Raw genomic sequence first — 25,178 nt, forward strand, 5'->3', positions numbered from 1 at the left:
GTCTCTTCTGAGTTTTCCAGAGAGGAGCCGAGTAGTATTTTAGACTCTCCAGACCCTAGATAAGGGCCCTGACACTCAGCTTGCAGTTGTCGCCTGAAAGCAGCCAGAGAGTAAGAGCCCACACAATGGGTGTGGCTATGTTACAATGAACTCATGAAGCCAGGCAGCCACCTGTGCAAAGGAGACAACACACTGATAATCTCTGCACGGACCCCGTGCCCAGGCCTCTCTGTCACCTAGCTGCTAGATGTCAGTCAAAGGGAAGGCCTCAGAAACTACCCTGCTTTTAGGAGAATGAGCTCTTCCAAAGTGTTGGGCACTTCATAGACTGAGGTTCAGTGGGAAGCAACCCCCCCCCCCGGAGGGGGGAGTGGCAGAGAGAATAAACACATATAATAGTGATGGGCACAGTGACCACAGATGAAAAGCCAGATGGAGAACAGCAGCACCATGACGCCAGTGCAGCCTCACCGTTATAGGGTGCTGAGCTCAGAACTTTCCCTTACTCCAGGAATCCTCTTCTCACCCCCAAACCTATGTGGGCCCTCACGCTAAACATCAATTTGATCTGTGTAACACTCCTGGAATTTCCCATCTCCCTTTCTGCACCTTCTCTACCTCTCTATGGAAGTAAGCACGTCTCAAACAGTCCCGCAGTCCCGCCATCAGAGGGCGCTCTCTCTGCAAGGCACTTTCCTGTAGCACATCATTTCAAGACTACTACTACCCATTTGCTTTCCAAAAACCCCTGCTTGCTATTCTGAAAAAACCCTCAGCTCTGATGCTGTTATCTATTGCCTAGAATTTTCCATCACCCACCAAAAGTCTGTCCTATCAGCAGAGTAGCCCTCCATTCCTAACTTCTGTTAACATTCTTGGCGACTACAACATCCAAGTGGAGGGCACATCCAACGTCCTGTTTCCTGACCTCTCAGGAAACTCCACCTCACTCAGCCACCTCCAGGACCAGGCTCCGGCCCTCCTACTTTTCAGTTTGCTTTAGTTTGCTCCACTTGACTGCCGCTCTCTCCTGCCTTCAGTCCCCAAATTGCTCCAATAGTGATAATCACTCCCTTGTTTGTCCCCTTCCCTCGGATAAAACCTAACCTCAGGTGACCCCAACACTTAATGACCCGTGTCTGAATCCAAGGAACTGTGGTTGAAGAAAAAAGGAATGCACAATCAGACTGGTTGAAATTTTAACTGCAGGGTTGGGGATTTAGCTCAGTGGCAGAGCGCTTGCCTAGCAAGCGCAAAGCCTGGGTTTGGTCCTCAGCTCCGGAAAAAAAAATTTTTTTTTAAAATTCTGAACATAATTTCAAATATGCTCTAAAGTAGTGCCATTTCTTCATAAGGGCATTTTCTCCTCTAAAATAACCACTTGACATTTTTGCCCCCAGCTGTCCATGGCCTCTCTTGCTCTAAGGCACCCTCTGATCAAACCCCAGACTGACAGTGTTTTGAAGCTGCCCCACATCTTCTCAGGGATATTCCGCTGTATCCTTCTTTCTTTGTAATACTGGATTACATTGTTACACTATTTATGTGTGCACACAGGGGAGGGAGGGATTCGGGGTGGGGATGGACAGAATGACAGAGACAGACTGGGAAGTGAATGCAGGGATGTGGATGGTAGGTAAGCACTCTATCACTGAGTTATAAATACATCCCTCTACTGGATCACTCATTTCAGAATATGGTCTAGAAATTCCCCATCTCCATTAAATTCCTTTGATGACTCGCCACCATAGTTAAAAAGTTCTCCAAAGCTTAGAAATCTCCACATTCTCAAGGATGGGAACCATTCATGTTAGCTTCACCTGAGGATTTAAGAAACTGAACACCATCCTAGAGCTGCAAATCAGAAACTGGAGAGGCCAGTGGGTTTGTATTTTCTCAGACCCTCCCTCATGCACTGCAACAAGAGGTCCTAACCTACACCTCTACCGAGGCCCTGGCCCTGCCTGAGAGTCCACCAGGAAGGCACAAGTTCTCAATGATCCATCCAGCTCTTCAGTTTGAGAAGCGCAGCTCTAAATACAGTGCTTGTTCCCAGCTCCCATTCCTCCTTCAATCCTGCCTGCTGGAACCGCTGCTCTTCCCCCAGTGCGCTACTGGCCTCTGTAACCAAGCACAAGCACCACTTTCTGGATCAGCATCTGGCTTGGTTACCATCCCCTTCCTCTTACTAATCCCTGCAGACAACCACAGCAACATTTCTACAGGTTTTCAGGACCCTCTGCATTACGTACTTCTTCAGGGCATGTCCCAGGCCGCCTTCTACATTCTCTTCCTGGTGACCCGCTCTATAGCTATGTTCAACATGGAATGTCCTCCACAGGCACACATGTTAAAACCCTGGATTCCCAGCTGGTGACACCACTGTTTCCTTTTGTTACTGTTGATAGAAAAGTTTCACACAGCTCAGGTTTGCCTTAAACTCACTATAAGGCTGAAGATGACCTTGAACTCCTGATCCTTCTGCCCTCTACCTCCAGAACACTGGAACCACAGATATGCCACTGGGTCTAGCTTGAGAGAGTCTTAAAACTTTAGGAGGTGGGAGGGCCCAACCAGATGGCTCAGTGGATAAGGGTTGGCCTGACAACCAGAGTTTGATTCTGGGAACTCAAAACAGTAGGAGAAAACCAACGGAAAAATGTCCTCTGACCTCCATCCATACACACAGAAGAAATACAGCCCTTTTCACTGCTGTGTTTACCTACGAGGTAGAACTTAGCTGGAGGGAGGCTGCTTGGTTGGGCATCTTATCGGTTCTGTCCTCATGGTGCTCTGCTCGAGTTTAAGGTCCAGGCAAGCACAGACTGAGCCCTGTGCAAAAGAGTTCCAGCAACCTTTGCTCTTTAAACTACTCCCGTCAGGCCTTGGTCACAGTAGAGAAGATCAACTAAACAGCCCAAGTTAAACACCATCTATAAACCGACCCCCACTCCATCTCTTCCTGACACCTCCTCACTAGGTGGCTGCACATCAGGCAGTCCTGGGGAGACCCATGGGCACTGAGGACTTCCACAACTGTCCCTCTGTCACTGTTACACCAGGTGATGTCCATCCAGCTGCTCCAGCTGGCCAGACATTTGAATGTCACCTTTGCTCAGCAGGTAAAGGGGCTTGCCACCAAGCCTGATGACTGAGTTCAATCCTATACGTTGTCCTCTGCCCTCCACACTTGGGCTTGCTCTCCCGCCGCCCTCACACACACAATTTCAAAATAATAAGTAGGGCTGGGCTGTGGTGGTACACACCTTTAATCCTAGCACTCAGGAAGCAGAAGCAGGCAGATCTCTGAGTTTGAGACCAGCCTGGTCTACAGAGTCAGTTCCAGGACGAGTAAGCACTACACAGAGAAACCTTATCTCAAAAGGTAAGTAATAATAAATAAACAAACAAACCATGACTATTTTAAACTGAAGAAATTTCCTTGGTGTAGAGGTAAGATGCAAATTTTCTACCATGGCCTAAAGCTCAGAGGAGATGACCTGATTCCACTGCTCATCCAATCAGTGGTCTCCATATGTGCTCATCCATCAGGACCATGTCTTTCCCCCACCTTAGGCTTACTCTGGGTGTACTGGCTTCTTTCAGTTCCTTCAATTATTTGGACAGACTGCTACTATAGTTCTTTCACCCCTACCCACAACTAAATCTTTATTCTTCAAGTTCTGGTTTAGTCACTCCCTCAGAGATGTACCTACCTGGCCTGAGGCAGACACCCTGTGAGCCTTCAGCCTCTTACATTCCCCATGTTTCCACAAATCCCTAAGAAATCAGCCTTCCTTTTCCACAGTGTGTGTAAGTCCTTACTACTCTGTAAACGAAGTTCTCTGAACTGGCTTCAAAGTGGGGAAATGGCCATGGCATCCTACATGATGTGGCTTCTTCAACTTCCGCCCTAAGTGCCCTGCCTAAAGCAGCCTTTGTAACTGTCCTCTCCTGGGATGAACCCATGGGGAGCAGGGCAGGCCAGCAGGAGTGACTGTGTGCACAAGTTCAGTTCAGCTGGGGAAACAGGACAGCTGGTCCATTACAACCACCCCACCAGGCTATTCTGCAGCTGGCTCCAGAGCAAGGGATACAGGTTCTCCCCATCTGACTCCAGCAGCTGGCCAGGGGATGACAAACGCTTCACCGGGACCCAGCAGCCCCCAGAAATCACAATGATTGTTGCATGTTTACCACCCCCCAGGTAGTTAAACAAGGCCTGGGCTCTGGAGGTAAACTATCTGGGTTTTAATACCAACTCTGCCACTTAATAACCGTCTAATCTTGAGGAAGTTAATTAAATTCTATCAACCTGATATATAAAATAAAGATTTGTTTGTATCTAATCTAAGGTACTAGCTTTTATGGCAGGTTTAACAAAACCCTAATTTTGTAAAACTCAAATTCAAACATTAATAATGGCTGCTATGGTCACTCACCCTGGGTATCTTGAGGGCAAGAAGTGCATCTGTTTCCCTCACCATCATGGTACAAAGGACTTATCTTAATTCCTGGCATGCAGGACATTCTCCAGAACTGCTTAACAAAAAACATACCAGAGAGTATTTTATAATGTAGTTATTTTGAGATAAGAAAGAAGAGGCTCAGTTTCCTCAATTGGCTCTGAACAGTTCCCTCAGGGTTGGACACACACCAAACAAGTGCTGGTCAGTAAATGGAGCTGCACACCCTTTTCTAGGTTTGTTTTATTTTGAGACAAAGTCTTGTTAAGTTGTCTACACTGGCTTGAATCTGTGAGCCACACGCTAGTCACTCATGTGCTGGGATTAGAGACACGCCACTCACTACAAATATTATGGTTTTTTTTTTTTAATGGATACAAAAGAAACAGTAAATATAATAGCTGATGTCACAAAACTTGACATCTACCTGGGATAACAAATACACATGGTTCCAAGAATGCCCAATAAAACAGCCAACAGTTAAACTTTTCTCAAAACTCTGGACTTAAAAAAAACATATATATATAGCCCAGTGTGGTGGCACATGCCTTTAATCCCAGCACTTGGGAAGAGGCAGAGGCAGAGGCAGGTGGATCTCTGTGAGTTCCAGGACAGCCAGGGCTGTTGCACAGAGAAACACTGTCTTGGAAAGCTAATAAAAAACAAACGCCATATATGAGGCCCAATGAAACGGTACTGCAGGTAAAGGACCAGAGGGTGAAGGCACTTACTGCTCAATCCCTGGGACCCACATGGTAGGAGAGAACCGATTACTGCAAGGTGTCCTGTGGCATCCATAAGTGTCAGCCTGTAAAGATTCTCCCTCTCTCCCCCGCTCAGGTTGTGGGGAGTGGCTCATGCTTGGAAGGCAAAGACAGGGAGAACATGGTGAAGGCCAGCCTGGTCTAGAGTAAGACCTTGTCTCAAAACACACAGAGTGGGGTTCAAAACATGTGTCCTTTACAGCCTGGTCACAGGAAAACCAGGAACTACTTGAAAATCCAACAGGAGTTTAAAGTCTAGTACATTCTCACATCTCACACACGCAGCAATTAGCAAGACTCCACAGTCTCTCATGTACTAAGGGCAAAGAACAAGTTTCAGACACAAAACTGATCCTATCACAGGGAAATATCCACACAGAAGAAATGTCTAATATATCCCAGACTTTTAATATTTTTGAACTGTATATGTTTCTATTCTTTCTTTCTTTTTTTTTTTTTTTTGTTTTTTGTTTTTTGTTTTTTTAAGACAGGGTCTCTCTGTGTAGCCTCCAAGCTGTCTTGGAACTAGTTCTGTAGACAATGCGGGCCTCGAACTCACAGAGATCCACCTGCTTCCGCCGCCCAGCTATTCTCAGATATTCTTTAAAATCAAGGATCCATCTCTCAAGCAGGCCGTCAGTAGAGTGAGAAGCATGAATCACAGTGCTCTGTCACCGAGTAGTTCTCAATGAAACTACTAGTTAGCAGCAATTACATTTCCTTTGAAGGATACTTACACAGTTATAATCACCACATGTAAATCTGGAACCTAGATCCCTAAACCAGCCATTTTTCATTTTACCAGATAATTTCTCAAATCTGTGTTTTGTAATATTCTCACCCTGTTATTGATAGGTACTTAGTCACACTAGTTGTGCACATAATGAAATACCATCTCAATTAACACCTCACTACTTTTTCCCTAATCACATGCTATGTTAGAACATATTAATTTTTACCAGAGGACACACACCCCCATTAAAACACACCTTACACACAAGAGACACACAGGAATTATCTAGACACTGTTCTCGTGTGTTGCCATCCCTCCAGCAAAGGCTGCTAATGTCTCAGCTCTGCACTAAAATGCTCTTCCAAGGCTCCTTCCTGCTTCCTCTCCCTATCAAAGCAGTATTTGGAAAGAAGAGAAATTATGTGTTCTGTCCTAATTTCCAATGTCTAAAAGCAGAAATTCCTAGAAAACCCTTAAATCACGTGAAAAACAAACTGAAAGTTCAAAGGGAGAAAATTCAAACTGCACCCCACATGTGATTATGCTATATACTAGTCTGGCACTATCTAGTTCCTTTAACTTGAAAGGGTAGTTTGTTTGTTTTTCAAGACAGAGTCTCTTTGTGTAGCCCTAGCTGTCCTAGAACTCAGTCTGTAGACCAGATCCGCCGGCCTCTGCCTCCCGAGTGCTGGGATTAAAGGCACAGGCCACCACTGCCAGGCTGGAAAGGATAGTTTGAGACAAGATTTCTCACTGGCCTGTAACTTACCAAGTAGGCTGGACTGGGAGGCCAACAAGCCCAATTCTGCCAGTCTGTGCTCTCTAGTACTCAGATTACAATGCATGCCACCACACAAGCTTCCCCTCACCTCTTAAAAAATGCAGTTTTGCCAGGCCATGGTAATGCACGCCTTTAGTCTGCCTGCCTCTGCAGCACCGCCTGGAAGGAGCCTCTTTGAAGACGCCTCCCCCTTGTGGCTGCTGGCAGAAGGTCTACTTAGATCTCAACATAGGATGACTTTGACCTCTTTCCCTGGATAGTGGTTCTCAACAGAGGGTGCACTTTATTCCCTTAGAAACCGCATTCCCCCGCCCCCCAGACAGGGTTTCTCTGGGTAGTTTTGGAGCCTATCCTGGATCTCGCTCTGTAGACCAGGCTGGACTCGAACTCACAGAGATCCACCAGGCCCTGCCTCCCCAGTGCTGGGATTAATGGTTTCATAAGGACATTGCCACACAGGTATACTCTGCATTTTGAGCCTGTTATGCTCCCCTCGTCCGTGCCTTTCTTCTTAAGAGGGGCTATTTTCCAAAGCACTACAATGCACTATCAGAGACACTTCTCTATTTTTCTGCTTCAAAATTTCAAGAACAAAAATTCTTAAAGTAATCCTAAATAGTTAACTCACTTCAAACAAATCTGAAACGTCAGACTAACTGTTACATTGAAGTTACTATGGTCTGCACTGGCATGGAAAAAGCTTTCACTGCAATAGTTCCTAACTCTTTATTTATGCTACACCTATGTGCTACACATCTAAGTGTGGGGAAACAGAAAAAGACTGGTGTCTCCATAGGCCAATTTCCCTCAGTACAGAACTTTCCACCTTCTACAGTCTCTGTACACTCTGTGACAGCACTTAGGGTATCATCTACTGCTGGGTAACAAATCATCCCAAAATTTGGAGCTTTAACATGATTTATTATCTCCATTGTTGTGGGTCAAGAACTAGGGAGCAATTTAGCAAGGTGGTCTAGCTCAGTCTTTCAGCAAACTGCAGAAAGACATGGGCCACAGCAAGTCTCCCCTAATTGTTTTAAAATTTTATTTCTTTATGTGAATGAGTGTTTTGCCTATAGGTACCATGTGCATACAGCAGCCACCAGAAGAGGATGTCAGATCCCTTAGAACTGGAGTTACAGACAAATGAGGTGCCATGTGGGTGCTGGGTTTCAAACTCAGGTTCTCTGAGAAAGCAGCCAGTGCTCTTAACTGCTGAACCATCTCTCCTGCCTGAAAAGTCATTTTTACATTTGACTGAGGCTAGAGCATTCTCTTCCAAGGTGGCCCACCCTCATGGCTATGAATGCTTGGCATCTAGGCCTCTCCAGAGTTACATCACAGGTTTCACCTAGAGGTTCTGAAAAGAGGGCCATTTTGTCCACCAGAGGACATTTGAGTCATTATGGGTTGTCATCACTAAGTCTAAGAGCAAAATCTTACTGGCACTAGCAGGTGGTGTCCAGGGATGCTGCTTACTAAGCATCCTACAGCAGATCAGACAGCCAGGAACTATGAAGAACTAACTACTTGACCCCAAATGCCAGAGTGTATCAGAGTTGAGAAATGCTCTAGGCTCTAGACCAGGGGTATCCAACTGTGATAGAATGGTGTCACCTACAAATGTGTTGGGTAGAATTCACAGCTACCCTAAGATGCACATGGCCAGCAATGCTGCCTGTGGGTCACAGCTTGAATATGCCTGCTCCCACAGCAGGGATCCCAGAGAAAAAGCTCAACAGCAGGTACAACCTTTTTTGTACCTCCTGCAGTCACACTCATTTCTGCCACATTCTACACAGCAGAAAACCAAGCCACCAAGTACAGTCCTCAGGAGAGGGGAGGGAACTAAGCTCTGCCTCTCAAAAGGGGAGCGTCTGTCTTAATTCTTTACACAGATGGTCTCCAGCTTTGGTTCTACAATACCTGTAAGACAGTGAGAAGGTAATAAGCATACAGGAGCAAGTACTTGGAGTTCTGATGTGACCTTCCCCAGGCTGTTGATAAGCAGTCAGATACTCTCCCAATGCTCAGCAACAGTGTCTGTCCCAGTAAGCCATGTGCTCACACAACAGTGTACTGCTGCTAAGGCAAGACATTGAAGTGGATAGGTGTTTAGGAGCCCTGGGACTTACTTTTCAGCTTACAGGGGGCAAAACAAAACAAAACAACAACAAAACGAAAAAAGAAACGCAGGTGGTGGCGAACGCCTTTAATTCCAGCATTCAGGAGGCAGAGGTAGGAGGATCTCTGAGTTCGGGGCCAGCCTGGGCTACAGAGTGAGTTCCAGGACAACCAGGGCTACACAGAGAAACCCTGTCTCAAAAAACAAAATAAAACAAAACCAATATAAGCCAAGGAACACCTGTGCTGGTATTTCCAATGTATCTTTCTACATAAGACTTTTTTTGTTTTGTTTTGTTTTACTGATCTAGAAAATTCTACTTAGCAAATTTAAACATGCATAGTGCCATACGGAAACAAACCAATAGTCAAAAGACAAGTTCTACTTTGGGCTGTGGAACTTCCTAGCAAGTGATCCCAGTCAAAGCTTTCATATACCTGTTTCCAAATAATAAAACAGGGAGTCCCCTGCACCACCTGGCTCGAAATACTGGGAAGAGGCTCATGTAAGGTTAAGTATGTGAGTGAGCATTATAAACTATAAGAAACTACTAGCTCTTGCCGGGCAGTGGTGATGTGGTGACGCCTTTAATCCCAGCACTCAGGAGGCAGAGGCCAGCCTGGTCTACAGAGCGAGTTCCAGGACAGGCTTCAAAGCTACACAGAGAAACTCTTGTCTTGAAAACAAAAAAAACAACAACAAAAACCAACTAGTAGTTTTTAAAACTATCTTATTTTTTATTTTTAATCATGTGTTTGTGTCTGTGTACGTGGGGCGGGGGGGGGGGGGGGGGGTTGCAGTGCCCGTATTGGATCCCCTGGAGCTGGAGTTAGAGGCAGTGAGTTATAAGCTTCCCCACACTGGTGCTCAAAACAGAACTTGGATCCTCTGCAAAAACAGCATGCACTCTCAACAACTATTTCTCCAGCCCCAGAAGGTAGGTTTAAATACTCCAAACTGAAATCAATTCAACTATAAAATAAGTTTGTACCTACAATTTCCAGCATGGGACTTTCCAAGTAGTAAACCCTCAGTATTTTTATATCTCTTTCTTTCAGATTGGAATTTGACCATATCTCTAAAGTAACAGTAAAAGAGAAGATTATTAATATATAATCGAGAGTCCTTGAAACCCTTGATCATGGTTTCACGACTCTTAGATGGGACCTGGGAACTACTGTAGTCAGCAATATACTGTAGCCAATCCTATAGAGACTGAACTCAAAACCACCATCCTCTGCATGCTTGTTTCCTCCTCCAGGCTGTGAGAGGGAGCAGAAGCTGTGGTTTATCTTTATCCTTGGCATCTAGTTGTGATCTGAACATAAAACAAAAATAATAAACACACCACAACATCACTCTGACCTCAAGAACAAAGAAGCCGGGCACTCAGAAAGAGAGAGGTGTCTGTAGACAACTGCTGCAGACTTGGCCTCCCCCAATCAGTGGAGCCAGTGCTTCAGACAGAGAGCTTAACACCATTCCTTCCCTCGGTAGGCAGCAAGGGAGCCGCTCTCAACGGCCTACAGAAGCCCTACGTAACCAAGAAACACGCTTGACTATTCTGAAAAGCAGTTACCTGAGTCTTGACTTCTGGGGCCAGAACTCAAATGCCGTAAGGTTGAAGTTCCACAAGTGATTCTGAAACACAGTGAGAACCACGGCGGGGCAGGCTGGTCCTTCACAGCTGTGCACGTACCTACTATCTCAAAACGTTTGCTTCTTTGCAGCCTCCCCACTGAGGAGTTTACTCAGCTCTCAAAAGAATTCTCAGAACCTTTTTCCTCCATGAAGGCATTCTAAATACTGTAACTCACAATGCCACCACTTTGTGTACATGCCCACAACATGTGCATATCGTCCACTAGTCTATGGTCTTCGACCACACTGGTAAGCCTTGAACACTGTCTGATGGATATCAACAAATTTTCCTCACGACATAAATCCAAAACATAAATATAAGTGCGTGCACAACACACACACACACACACACACACACACACACAGAGTGATGGTTAGTGCTGTTAATTTGACAGGATCTAGAATCACCTGGGAGATAGGCCTCTGGGCATGACTGTGGGAGATTATCTTGAGTATATTAACTGAGCCGGGAACACCCTGCCATTCCCTGGCTGGGATCATGAGCAGATCAACAGGAAAAGGGAGCATGAACTCCTGGCTCTCTGTGTCTGAAACTCAGAGGACCCAAACCCAGGTCCTCTGCAAGACCAGTATACGTTCTAGCTACCAAGATTCCTTCCTTCAAGCACCAACTTCCTATCTACATAAGGCTGAGCCATACGGACACATGATGTGAATCCATCACAACAAAGTCAGTGCTACATCTTCCAAGAGTACCCTGAAGAAGTGCAAAAAAGTAACCAGAGGAAGGTAGGATGCTAGAAACTTTTTACATTTCAATAGACCTGGAATTCACAACATCAGATGTTCTTAGTGTTTTGAAGCAGAGTTCTCATGATGTAGCCCAGGCTGACCTCTACTCACAATCATCCTGCCTCAGCCTCTTGAGTGCTGGGATTACTAGTCTGTACCACTACAACTAGCACAAGAGAGCAGTCCAAAATACCAAAGTTACTTCTTTTGTTTTGGTTTGGTTTTTTGGTTTTGCGAGACAGGGTTTCTCCATGTAGTTTTGGTGCCTGTCCTGGAACTCGCTCTGTAGCCCAGGCTGGCCTCAAACTCACAGAGATCCTCCTGGCTCTGCCTCCCGAGTGCTGGGATTGAGGCGTGTGCTGCTGCCAGCGTCCCTCCCACCTTGCTTGCTTGCTTTGCAGGGGACCGAACCTAGAACTTTTGTACCTGCTAGCTAAGCAGTATCCTACCACTGAATTACACCTCCAGAAAGACATTCTTGAAATCTGAAATCACGTTATATGAACATGCCATGGCTAAGACTGTAAGATAATGCATCCAAAAGGAATATGTACAAAGAAAAGAGAATTTAAGAATGAGTCATGATGCAAAAAATAAAAAATAATATGGAAGAACAGTAAAACTGCCCCAAAGATGAGTAAGGCAGAGAAACAGAGATGAGAACAGAGCACTTTAAGGAGGTATGAAGATGATCTAAAATGGGGACCTGCAGTGACCTGAGTTCTAGCCTAGAACCCATGTAAAAGTGCTGGGCATGGTGCTGTGTACTTGTGATCCCAGGACTGAGGTAGAGACAGGAAAGGAAGATCCCAGGGGCATGTTGGCCAACTAGCCTAATGTGAGCTTCAGGCCACTGAGAGACCCTGTCTCCGGAGAGGCAGACTGTATCCTCTAGCCGCCACAAGCTATCCACAATGAAGATGCAAAGCACAGCACTAAACATTAAAAGCTGCATATCCTAATACATAATTAATTATTGCCACATCAAAACCCTCCAAGCAGTACCACAAGTAATTCAGGAAAACACCAAACTATGAGTCTAAATAATAGGCTCCGAAGCAAGAATAAAGCTAATTTTCCTCAGTTACTGCTGAGATCCACAAAATTACTAAGAAATTCACCCTCTGTTATTGTGTAGTAATTTATTTTTGTTGTTGTTGGTTTTTCGAGACAGGGTTTCTCTGTGTTGTTTTGGAGCCCGTCCTGGAACTCACTCTATAGACCAGCCTGGCCTCAAACTCACGGAGATCCACCTGCCTCTGACTCCTGAGTGCTGGGATTAAGGCATGCACCACCACCGCCCAGCTTATCTAATCGAAAATGTTGACAAGAACCTTCAAAATGTAGATGGGGTGGTGCCTGCTTGTCCTTGTGGCAGAGGAGGAGGTAGGACTGCCATGAGTCTGAAGTCAGGCTAGTCTGCAGTGTGCTCCAGACCAGCTAGGACTACCCATCTAGACTGTGTAGCACAAACTGGGTGCCGTGAACTGCCAGCACTTATTTCTTTGTTTATCTGGCACTCTCTTGCTTTTCTAATGTTTGTATTTTACTTAAGAAGGGGTCTTACTATTTAGCCCTGGCTGCCCTGAACATTGTATTTTTAGAACTTTGAAACCTACTGAAAGATAGAAAAGGCCAGAAAATACCAGAGATGCTGGGGGGAAATACCTTTAGTTTGGACTTAATGCTAACGTCTTCAATAAGCTTTCCTTTCCAGAAACATTTGCAAACCCTAAGTGGGTCATGACAAAAAGAAAACAAAAGTTATTCACATACATTGTTTCTTCACAACACCATACAGTTATCCACATGGCCAATGACATGCATGCTGTGCCAGTGTGCCAACCACTAATTGGGACCTTGCCAGTGTTCTCTGAAGTTCTCCTGGAAACAACCGACGTCATGTTGAGGGAAGAAGGAAGCACTCCTCTCCGCTGGCAGGCTGAGTGGTCAAGTCAGCCTCCAGTTTCTCCTCAAGACCATTAGTCTAAATACATACAGCTGTACAAACGTTTTCAATTAAGTGTTCTTGTTGTCTCCCTAGACCCACCCCCTAAACAAAAGGCAATGTCTGTAATACAGTTTTGGCCATCCCAATGGGAAATTGCTATAAATCTTGAGATTAGGAGATACCACTGCTATTGAGTACACAATACCCTGACAGACCCCACAACAAAGCATCAGCCCCACCCAGAATGTCCAGACTGAGGAATCCTGTTACACTGTTTGGGGATATAAATGGAGTTTGGGGATGCAAAGAAGTAACAGATACACACTCTTAATGTGTTACATTTCAACCCTTTTGCCTGGCATCAGTATCAATGCACATTGAGACTGCTCATTTGAAAAGCTCATCCAATCATAAGGCACTCAGGCACTACCCAAGGAATCAGAAACTAAGCAAGTCAAACTGCAGCATCAAGTGAGGAGAAGACAGGCTGGGGAGATGGCTCAGTCAGGAAAGTGATTACACCAGCAAGTGTGAAGACCCCAAGTTTGATCCCCACTACCCACATTAAAAACAACAACAAAAACAAACAACAAAAAACCCAGGGGGCTGGAGAGGTGGCTCAGTGGGTAAAAGCACTGGCTGTCCTTCCAGAGGACCCGGGTTCAATTCCCAGCAACCACATGACAGCTCACAACTGTCTGTAACTCCAATATCTGACACCCTCACATGCAGGCAAAACACCAATGCACAATAAATAAAAATTTAAAAATAAAAAGGTATGATTCTATGTGCCTGTAATAAATCCCAGCATTTGAAGGTGGAAACAGGAAGGACCCTGAGGATCGCTGGCCTGCTAGTCTAACCAATCCATGAGCCCCCGATTCAGTGAGAGATGCTGTTAAAAAATAAGGTGGAAAGTGACAGAGGACAATAACTGAGGCTAACCTCTGACCTCCACACACATATGCAAACACACATGTATATAACATATGTAAGAACATTTACACACACACATATCTATCAGGGAATGACAGAAATATATTAATAGAAACTATATATTCCTAAGTCTAAGTTCAAGGAGGTTCAAGCTAGCAAAAGCCCTAAGTAAAAGGTTTAGGGGCGGGTAAAGGCAGAGAGTCAGCTACTGAGCATACCAAGAATAAAGAAATATTTCTGGGAATTAAATGAGATCTGCCACAGGAATGAAGAAATGCAAGATGAACTCAGTACTTGCACAAGCCAGACACCCCAAGCTGAGTATTACAGAAAGAGTAAAAGGCATAATTACGAGCCCATGACCAAGCTCCAAACCAACACCGATCGAAGGGCTCAGGATCTAGACCAATTACTCTCACACCCTCTTCAACTAAAACAGCCTTCCAGAGCCTGTACACATCAAAAGAGGTTTTGTTTTGTTTTCTGACCTCTTGTGGGCACATGCTGACGTCATCCTTTCCAGATCTGAATCACCAGATGGAAAAGCTTCCCTGACATAGATTTCCAATACATATCCTGGCATCAAGCTGCCCTAGATGTGACAGGCTACTAGAATGTCACTGAGCTGAGAGACAGACATAGTCTTTAGAAATATAAAGGCAGCTCTGAGATGAGAACAGACACTGAACAGATACAAAAAAGAAAAGCTACAGAGACTTCCGAAGCAACCCGAGTCCCCTCCTGCTTTTGTGTGTAGGTCAGAGGTTGACCACCTTAGGTGTCTTCCACCTTGTTTTCAGACAGGCTTTCTCACTGAATCTGGAGCTTACCAGCTTGGCTGGGCTAGCTGGCCAGTCCCTGCCACCCCAGTGCTGAGATCACAAGTGTGACGTGGTGCCCGGAATCGAACTCAGGTCCTCATGCTTTTATGCAAGCACTCCCATCTCCCCAGGTCCCTTGCTTTCTTGGTCTTCAAAACAATGCCTTGCACTAGCAATGCTAAAGTAATGAATTAATCCTATCACTTGGGAGGCAGAGATCTGTCTGAATCTCTGTGAGTTCAAGGCCGCATTAGGAACAGCCAGGTGTGGTGGCTCACACCTTTAATCCCAGCACTTGAGTGAGATCTCATGTCTTGCTTGGGAAAGACACACATTAAAAACCTTTAATTCCAGGAAGTGACGGCAGGAAGCAGAAAGGTATTATAAGGCATGAGGACCAGGAACTAGAAGCTTTTAGGCTTTTTAAGCTTTTAGGCTTTTAGCAGCAGAGGCTTCCAGTTTGAGGAAACAGGATCGGCTAAGAAGTTGGTAAGGTGAGGTTAGCTGTGGCTTGTTCTGCTTCTCTGACTTTTCAGAATTCACTCCAGTACCTGGCTCCTGAGTTTTTATTAATAAGACCTTTTAAGATTCGTGTTACATCTGGTACAATGTGGGGCTCGAACTCACAACCCTGAGATTAAGAGTCTCGTGCTCTACTGACTAAGCTAGCTGGGTCTTTTAAAATTCGTGTTACAATGAGCTGGGCAGTGGTGGCCTTTAATCCCAGCACTCGTGAGGCAGAGCCAGGTGGATCTCTGTGAGTTCGAGGCCAGCCTGGTCTACACAGTGAGATCCAGGACAGGCACAAAAACTACACAGAGAAACCCCATCTCAAAAAAAAAAGATTCGTGTTACGGGGTTGGGGATTTAGCTCAGTGGTAGAACGCTTGCCTAGCAAGCGCAAGGTCCTGGGTTCGATCCTCAGCTAAAAAAAAAAGATTCCTGTTAGAATACTGACTGTGCACTTCAAGCTCAGAGACCAACCAGTACCCACTTTGGGGTAGAGCTGCAGGAGGGCACACACACAACTTTCTTCCTATCACAAGCATAGTGGCAAGGCCTAGGAGGAAGGGATTTTGAGGGAGACATGGAAATCTGTAACCATCTTTCAATGCAACAGGAGTAAACACGTTCAGGGTCTACAGTTAGTCAGACAGCAGGTCTAGACAGAATAAACATGTGTTCTAATACCTTTCTGTTATGTTGCCATGGGAATCTGTGTTTGTAGAAACTTACTTTCTGCCACCAGATGGTAGAGCAGTAAGGGAGACAAAGAAGAAGAAAGGAGCTCACGTGAAGACGGCAGCCAAGACAGGACAGGGCAGAGCTGCTACAAGGTATCTTAGATGCTATCTGTCCCATCTATTCAACTTGACAGTCAGTGGAGACTCACAGCCAAAAAACATCAGTGCCAGGGAACATGATGAGGGAAAGGCAGAGGAATGGAAAACAGACACATGGCCAAAGAACAAAATAAATAGGATCTTAAATACTCGGATACCTCAAGGAAGAAAAAGCAACTTAAAATGAGACCCAGTCGTGAAGGAAAAAGGCCTCAAAGCCAAAGATATTAGAAACCGCTCACTCACCCTCCAGCAGCTCATCCCCCTCTCCCAGCTGAACCCAGAAGCTCATCTCTCCGCCCCCTTCCTTTTGGCAACAAAGCTCTGAAAAGTTGAAGCAGCCCGTGTCATTTAGGGAGTTGGAATGGAGTACCCTGGATTTCCAGAGCTCAACACAAATTCTGGCTCTGGCACTCTGGGACTGGTGGAATGAGTGCGTCAAGCACAGGTCAGAAATCTGCAATGGTTCATCTCTCTTGGGCTATCCTAAACCACAAACAGTACCTCCGTCAGTTAAGGAGGAACAGACATGAAAAACTAGAGAACGAAATCCCAGCTCTCTTCTTCTGTCTATAACCCACCTCAGCTTCCTTTCTCTGAATAAAAGGCAAACATGACCTTCCAGAATCCCTACCAGCTGCAAACCCCTTCCCCTTCTGATTGCTCCCCGGATTCATTCAGCTCTAGCTATGATCACACAGCACAGGGTCTTTGCTTTTGTTAATCTTTCAATCCATAAAGTTCTTACCTCCTCACCCCACCATGTCCAACCCCTTAGGTCTTTCCTTAACTGACACTTCAACCACCACACTCTTGCTTAAAAGTGCAGCATAGGATGGCGAACAGGTAGATGCTTGCTGGCATGTGCAAGGACCTAGGTTCCTCAGCACTGGGAGGAAGAGAAAAAAAGTTAAGCCACTGTGTGCCTTCCTTCCCATGTCTCATATTCCCAATACCACTTATCCTCCGGCACCATAAATGCGGCTTATTTTTTTCCACTGCTTCAGCACAGCACAGCTTCAGAAAGGAGAGCATTCCATACTTTATTAACATTCCATACTGTGTACCTGAAGAAGAAGCCCCACAGGGAAGTAACCACACTACACAGAATCGTCCCTTGGGAGACATTTGAGCCCACAATCCTGTACACTGGAAAACTGGTTAGTCCTCACTACAAATGTACTTAGCTTATAAAGCACTTTAGAAAGATCAAGCTTCTAAAACTGAAACTTTAAAAAAACTCAAGTTTAAAGAAAGTTCTGGTTTTATTTCCTCAAAAAATTACCCAATCTGCATATCCATGACAAGGCTGAGCAGACACCCCTGGGTAAGGACCACTATCCTGAGTGCACAGATGGCAATAACTAGACCCCTCTGGGTAGGACAAATCAGCTTTGTATCAAACTTCACAAAGAGTAAAAACCTGAGGCATTTTCAAAGGACTAGCAAGGCTGAGTTATTCAATGATATACACTGTACTTATACAACACCAGCACAGTTGGTCTTAACTTTCCATAAATACACACTGATAAATTCCAAATGAATGGTGTTCATAAATCCAGAAGTCACCTATCAGTACTACCTAGTTTTTCAGGAGAAAATTTCATCCGAGCATTAACTTCATTTTTAATTGATCAATTCTGAGGGAGTATGTGACTTCAAAGGGTTGTCATTTACCCTTCAGAGCAGCTGCACAGTAACACTGTAGATTACAGACCTCTGTCCTATAATCACAACTCTATCGCAAAGACTGTACAAGAGGAGCTGTCACCACACAGCTTCAGCAGGCCACACTGATGAGAAGATACTGATACTACTCAAGTGCTGGAACCCCAGACCCCAAACCAAAGCTGGTCTGGCACAGTGTCTCCTCTAAATAAGCCCAGCTCATCCACAAAGCTAGGTTTAAAATGCCAGCCTGGAGGCTGGAGTGCAGCTCAGTGGATGTGCTTAGCATGCACAAGACCCTGTTCACTCACTAACAATACAAAAGAAGAAGAGAGAAGTAAAATCAGCCTCCACGGAGCTAGAAAAGGAGTAACTGACAAGACTTTAAATGAAAATAACCACCTTCAAATGCAGTTAATACTAAAGTGACTACTAATTTAGTGTACAATTCCTCTACATTTGAGCCCTAAGTCCTAGGGGTTCAGCACAATTCACAACATTGCTCACAGAAGGCAAGGCAACACAGATCATCTCTGAGGCTGAATTAAAAAGAAATCAAAATCAAAAGCGGCTGATCGGAGAGGCTTGGGGTCCAGTGTGGGAAATGGAATTCAGTAAGACAGAACTATATAGCTAGCTTGGACGAACACTTAAATCAGTCTTTCTCCCCATCATACACACCCTTGCCAGGAACTGGGGCTGGAGAGATGGCTCAGTGGTTATAAGCACTGGCTACCAGAAGACCTGGGTTTTGTTCCCAGGACCAACATGGTAGCTCATAACCATCTGTAACTCCCGTTTCAGAGGATAAGATGCCACCTTCTGGCCACATAGTGGCCTACAGACAGATACACATCCGGGCAAAAAACCCATACACATAAAAATAAATAAAACACACACACCCTCTTGTCAGCAACCCTGTTCTGGGTGGCTTTGTCTGTCTATGCTGCTCTTCAGACAGGGCTTCATTTCACTCTGCATGCCAGGCGGGCCTAAAACTCAGGGGGGAGTTACTTATTTTTTTTCTTTGCTACGGGTGGGAGTTATTAATTGTATTGAAATGTTTCTTATTAAGACTGGTAACATTCAGCTAACTATTCTACTTTTAGTTACAAAAACAGTTAAGTGGAAGATAGGTCAGCTAAAAGCATCTTGGTATCCTACTCCTGAGGTACCAGCACTGGAGAGCCTCAGGCATAAGGATCAAGAGTTGAAGGCCAGCAGAATGTCTTGAAGAAAGGAAAGCAGGAAAAGGACAGGGAGGGAAGGAAGAAGAGGAATGAGCTATTACAACTAAGGAAGAAAAAAAGCACAGATTTCTCACTGGTCAAAAGTCAAGAAAGTTATCTTTTCATGCCATGGAGTTTTGTTTTTACCCTGGCTCATTAAAAGACAATTAATGATGAAGGGCTATTAGTACTTTTTTTAAAAGCCTTATTTATTTTTGCTATATTTACTGGAAATCTTGTCTATATAGTGCATTAAATTGTTGGTTTCTTAGAAGAACTTACATCTTTAGCTACAAGTTTTGTTACATGTTTACATGCCGATTATAAACTATGCATCACCATGCCTACAACACAGTAAGCAACCCATAAAATGCAGCCATTAAACTCATTCCTCTACAAGGCCAATGACAAAATGAACTGCTCTCTTCTGCACTCTACCTGAAGAACCTAGCTACTGCTTGGTGGTACGCAATAAATACTGATGAATAAACAGCTAGAGATGATCCAGAAGAAATTCTCAAGTCTCACTCCCAATGTATGTGCCCAAGTGTGCCCAGCAAGGGGCTGGAAAGACCCTTCCCTGAGGGTAGGTGCTGAAGTTCCTGTTTGTGTTTCCTTAAATTCACCACAGAGATTTTCCCCTATGTCCCAAACCACAAAATCAATGCTTTGCAACAATGTGGTCTTAAACAATTTTGCTTCATTTCCCTCTACAGACAACGAACAAAGTTCCTTAAAACTTGAAAACTTAGTCTAGTTCCCTTTACTCTTTTTAAAAGAAAGACATCTGTACAAGCATATCAACCCTCAAATTTCTAGTCTGATTCGCATTGATCTGGGATTCACAACTGCTTACTACACAGGTTGCTACTTAACTTTTTGTTTTGTGTTGTTGTTGCTGTTCACTGCATAGTGCAAATTAAAATAAAAACAGGCCTGAACTTAAAAAAAAAAAAAGATAAAGCTACACATCAAAGTGTGCCATGACCCATTCAGAGGTATCTTTTCAAAGAGACCTCAGGTCCAGCTCAATAAGCCATATAAAAAATGCTGTAACAGTATAGGCCTAACCCTTACCGATGTAAGACAAGTGTTATCAACTGGACTGCCTTCTCTCTCAAGGCTTCTCTCTAAACCCCCTCAATGACTTGGACTCAAATGGACTTCATTATTTTCTAAAATCAAATCATCTCAGAGGATGAAGGTAGAGGAAAGGGAGCACAAGGCCCACAGTAGGCTAGAAAGAAATTCAACGAAGCCGGGCGTGGTGGTGTACACCTCTATCCCAGCACTTGTGAGGCAGAGCCAAGTGCATCTCTGTGAGTTCAAGGCCAGCCTGGTCTACAGAATGAGTTCCAGGACAGCCAAGGATCGAAAGACAAAAAAGAAAAGAAATTCAAAAGGTGTTTTCAGTTGCACCTAAAAAGCTGCCAGCTGAAAACACAACTTTGGGACTGGAGAAATTGCTCAGTGGTCAGTGCTCCTGTAGAGGACCCAGGTTCAATTCTTAGCACCCACACGGCAGCTCATAACTGTTTCTGTAACTCCAGTTCCAGGGACTCCATGGCACCAGGCATTCAGGTAGTACACACACATATGCGTGCAAGCAAAATACCCATACACATAAAATAAATCTTTAAAAAAAAAAGAAAAAGAAAGTACAACTTCAAATAACTTGAGAGAGGTAACTGCTCAGTCATCATGCACAATTTAGTTATCTTTTCCTCTATCCATAGGTTACGGGCTACATCTTGAATCTCTGGTAGAAACCCTGCCTCTGCGAAAAGACACGCAAGGACTGAATAGTGGTTGTCACTGAAGGAACAGAAAACATGGATGGGGAACAGAAGCAGGTGGCTTTTTGCTAGATGTCTTTTCAAACTTTATATAGAACCAATGGCTTTGTGTTGTCTGTGTGTTGCTAAGGATGGAATGCAGGGCCTCCCAAATGCAAGGCCAGGGCTGTGCCATGAGTTACACCACTGGGCCAGCACCACCTACTTTTTAGAAGCTGTGTTAGGGTAAGGCCTTTCAAACTGTGAGGCTGTGCTCAGCTCTACTTCACAGAGCAGAACAGCACCAGAGGAAGTGGCGCTGGTGCTGACGGCGCTCCGGCGCTCCACTGCTGAGCTTCACTGCAAACCTGGCTCTTCTGCCAGGGCAGCAGTGTCCACAGAAATCTGGCACGTTCACCCGCCCAGATGCCTTACAGGGAGCTGTTCTGTTGCATCACTCCCTGAGCATTCAAATGGAAACAAAAGCCTGATACTGTAACCATTAGGAATGAAAAATGGAGGGATGTTAATGAGCTATTTAATATCGGAGAAATAACGAATATAACAAACCAATCACAAATACCCATGAGAGATGTAGATTACTGCCCTTTCCTTGAAAATGCAATCTGGTCGGGCGGTGGTGGCGCATGCCTTTAATTCCAGCACTCTGGAGGCAGAGGCAGGTGGATCTCTGAGAGTTCGAGGCCAGCCTGGTCTACAGAGATCCAAGAAAGGCGCAAAGCTACACAGAGAAACCCTGTCTCGAAAAACCAAAAGAACAAAAAAACAAAAAAAGAAAGAAAAGAAAATGCAATCTGCCATACTGTAAACATGGGAGCAAGATGTCAAGGCTGGTACGTACCATCTGCAAACATAACTTAAGCAGCTTGCACCAGCAAATGCAACACGATCTGTTGCTGGACATGATTGCACAATCTCAATTACCCAGAAGATTCTACCAAACAGGAAATTCATGGTGTGACTTTAAGTAACACAGGACTCATACTTAAAGATTAACACATCCAGAAGCCTGGAATTTGTTCCAAAACAAAACAAACGATTTCAGAGACTCTTTCAAAAGCACAAATGCATATAAATTACTAAAACATAGAAAGACTAATCTGTTGAACCTGATGTTTACCTTCAGCTCGGGAGCTCTAAGATGACACTAAGTCCAAAATCTACTGTATGAATCCTTGAACGTTCCTAAAACACTTCCGGAGTGGAAATTTTATGGTATGGATTTAATATGAAACCCACTCCTAGGGCCTTGCAGGGTGGGAAAAGCCTTTATTCTCAGCCATGGCACACCAGATCTCTGTGAGTTCCAGGCCAGGAGTGAGAGGTTCAGGTCAGCCAGAGAGATACATAGTCTCCAACGAACAACAACAAAAATCAAAAACCACGGTGTGAATGAAAGCTAAAAAACATCGTTTCCTCTACTATATGTGTCCCAGTTCTCACGAAAACCACCATGTACCTCGGTCCTTAAAAACTGACAAATCTCCCCTGCAAATCTTTGAAGGGACTTAAAAAAGAAAAGCATCCCCAGAAATTATTTCAATTAAAAACCATCTACACCTTCGAGCACTAGTCCTTCCTTTTAGATCTGGCTCCGCATGGCAAGACAGTTCTGTCAAACAATACTGAAATGAGCAGTGGGACTTAACTCAGCGGCGAGCGGTAGCGTCCTTGCAGGCACGGCCACCCACCCTCCCTCCCTCCCCGAAAAGGAAATACGCTTTCAACCGGATCGGAAACACACCACGCAAGCTGGCACCGCACTCCCCGAGATAAAGTCGGTATTTTAAGCTCTGCGGGGTGCTGCTAATTCATGTGCGAATTCCAAAAGAACGTTTCCTAAACCAGGATTTTTCGATGGAGGCTTGCAAAATAAAAAAAAAAGAGAGAGAAAGGGGGGAAAAAAAAGAAAATGGAAAAAAAAAAAATTCCGGGAAGGGAGCGCTTTTTCTTGCAAGCTTCATCCAGGTGACCGCAGTCCTAGGGTCAGGCCCTTGCCCTACCGCTCCGAGCAGCAGCTCCACCCGGCTCGTCTGCACTCCAGGGCAGGGCTCCTGCGTCGCCAGTGGCCGCACCCGGGGACAGGGTCCTTCGGCTGCACGGCTGCAGAGGGACCCCGGGAGGCACAATCCTCGAAGCCGAGAGCGTGCCGAGTGGAACACCGGCGCACGGCGCCCACGGCTCGCCCGCGCAGGCTTCACCACGTACCTGCGTGTGCAGGGTGCGGGGTGCAGGACCCGCACTGCTCCTGCTGCCCCCTGCACCCCCACGCACGCCCGGAGGAGAATTCCTGCCGCTGGGCGCATCGCTGAGCTGTGGGGACAGGCCTGGCCCTCAGGCACGCAGGGCCACCCTTGCTTGCTCCACCGCGTCCCCCCACCCGAGGCCCGGCGACACTCACCACACCGAGCCATAGGCGCCCGAGCCCACCGGGGACAGGTTCTGGTACCGCTCGGGCACCTCCCAGATGGTCTTGTTCAGCTCCTGCCGGTAGAACGTGGGCCTCTCCTGAGACATCTTCCAGCGGCGGCCGCGGGGCGAGGAGGTGGCCGAGCGGGGGGCCCCTGCCTGCAGCCGCACGCTCTCCTCTGCGCCCGCTCGCCCGCCGCCCGCGCCCGTGCCGAGGCTGCGACCCCCCGGCGCGCGGCCCCTGTCAGCCGCGGCGGCTCCGACGAGCCTCGGCAACGCGCGGGAGCCGGCGGCTGTGCGGCTCGAGCTTGCTCCCGCCGCCGTCCCCCCGCAGCCGCTCCCCGGGCCGGACGCTTGCTCGCCCGACCGCCGCTCGCGCTCCAGCGCCCGCTCGGGCTCCTGTGGCCGCGATCCTCCAGGCAACGACCGGGAACCTCTCGCAGAACTCTCGCGAGAACAGCTCCCGAAGGCGACGCTGGGCGAGCCGAGATCTTACCCAATATGGAACCTGCCCGTGGGAGGGGGGAGTTGGCGAGAGGAGCGCGCAGAAAGCGGGGGGGGGGGGGGAGTTTGGGGGGAAGATGGGTGGTGGAGGAGGGAGGGGGAGGCAGCTCTCGCGAGAAGAGAGACCCAGTCGGGGCGCCCGGGCAGGAACTCTCGGGGACCGGTGTCTGTCTCTTCCAGGGCGCGGAGGAGGAGTCCGCCGCGCGGGCCGCGCGCGCCTCCTGCTGGTCGGCTGCGCGAATGCCTGGCGCCATGGCGGCAAGCCGCTGCGGCCGCGTCGGGCGAAGAGCCGGGAGACCTTTGAACTCCGAGCCACCTGCTCAGTGGAACGCGCAATTTCCAAGAAACGCTTGCGGGAACAGACAGCCCCTGTCCAGAAAGCTGTTGCACTCCTATCTGCCCAAGGACGTGGGGCTTACTGGCGGGGACGCTGGCGAAATCGGCCCCGCAAGGCCAGTGTTAGCTCTGCCCCCAAGCTTTCCCCCCAGCCGCTCCTAAGTAGCTCTTGGGTTTTCTCAAGCTGAAGGACCACCCTGGAAGGCTCAGAAGGAAATCCCAGGTTCCCGCAGGGAGGCTAATGGACAAGGTCAGAAGAAGTAGTTCATCAAGAATGAGCACTGTCCCGCTGGGGACCTGCCTAGCATTTGCAAGGTCCTGGGTTCAGTTCCCGTCCTGGAAGAGGAAGGGAAATATGTGTACACACACACACACACACACACACACACGCACGCACGCACGCACGCACGCACGCATGTCCTTACCTGCATTTTCAGGTAGGTCATTCCATTTCAGGAAGGTCTCCTCTTCCACATACATAGGAATAAAATATAGCGTGTATGTATATGTGTGTGTGTGTGTGTGTGTGTGTGTGTGTGTGTGTACACATACATACACACACATTACACAGCTTGTAATCCCAGCACTTGGAAGGATCAGGAGTTCAAGACCAGCCTCTGCTATGTAGTGAGTCGTTAGAAGCCAGCCTGGGCTCAAAACACCCCAAAACCCATTACTGGGGTTTGAGACTGACTCCTGCCCTTTAGAGCCATCCAAAAAAAAAAAAAAAATGTAGAAATTTAAAGGAAACGTTGGAGAATCTTAAGAATCTAAACGCAGAGAATTTTAAAGACTTAATGCCTCGGGGAGTATGGAGAACAGGGCGACGAGTTCCGAGAGCCTCACTCTTAGACAAGTCCGTCGACCTTCCGCCCTGGCTCCCGTTTCTACAAGAGAAATCTTGCCCTACATTCCCACCTAG

General features: G+C 46.3%; 1 protein-coding gene across 6 annotated transcripts in view; it reads right to left on the reverse strand.

Moving 5' to 3' along the window:
• Window positions 1–23,882, reverse strand: part of Mapk14 (mitogen-activated protein kinase 14) — a 62,343-nt gene extending 38,461 nt beyond the window's left edge. For 2 of the 6 annotated variants that reach the window (XM_036167282.1, XM_036167280.1), the window contains exon 1: window positions 23,409–23,880. In XM_036167282.1, coding sequence (XP_036023175.1) covers window positions 23,409–23,524 — 116 coding nt within the window. In that variant the 5' untranslated portion in view covers window positions 23,525–23,880. Of the gene's footprint in view, window positions 1–23,408 lie in introns of all 6 variants that reach the window. The other 4 variants (XM_036167279.1, XM_036167278.1, XM_036167283.1 and 1 more) reach the window with 3 other exon arrangements.
• Between the last annotated feature and the right edge of the window lie 1,296 nt (window positions 23,883–25,178).

The sequence above is a fragment of the Onychomys torridus genome, chromosome 18, assembly GCF_903995425.1.
Source record: "Onychomys torridus chromosome 18, mOncTor1.1, whole genome shotgun sequence".
Taxonomy (NCBI): Eukaryota; Metazoa; Chordata; class Mammalia; order Rodentia; family Cricetidae; genus Onychomys; species Onychomys torridus.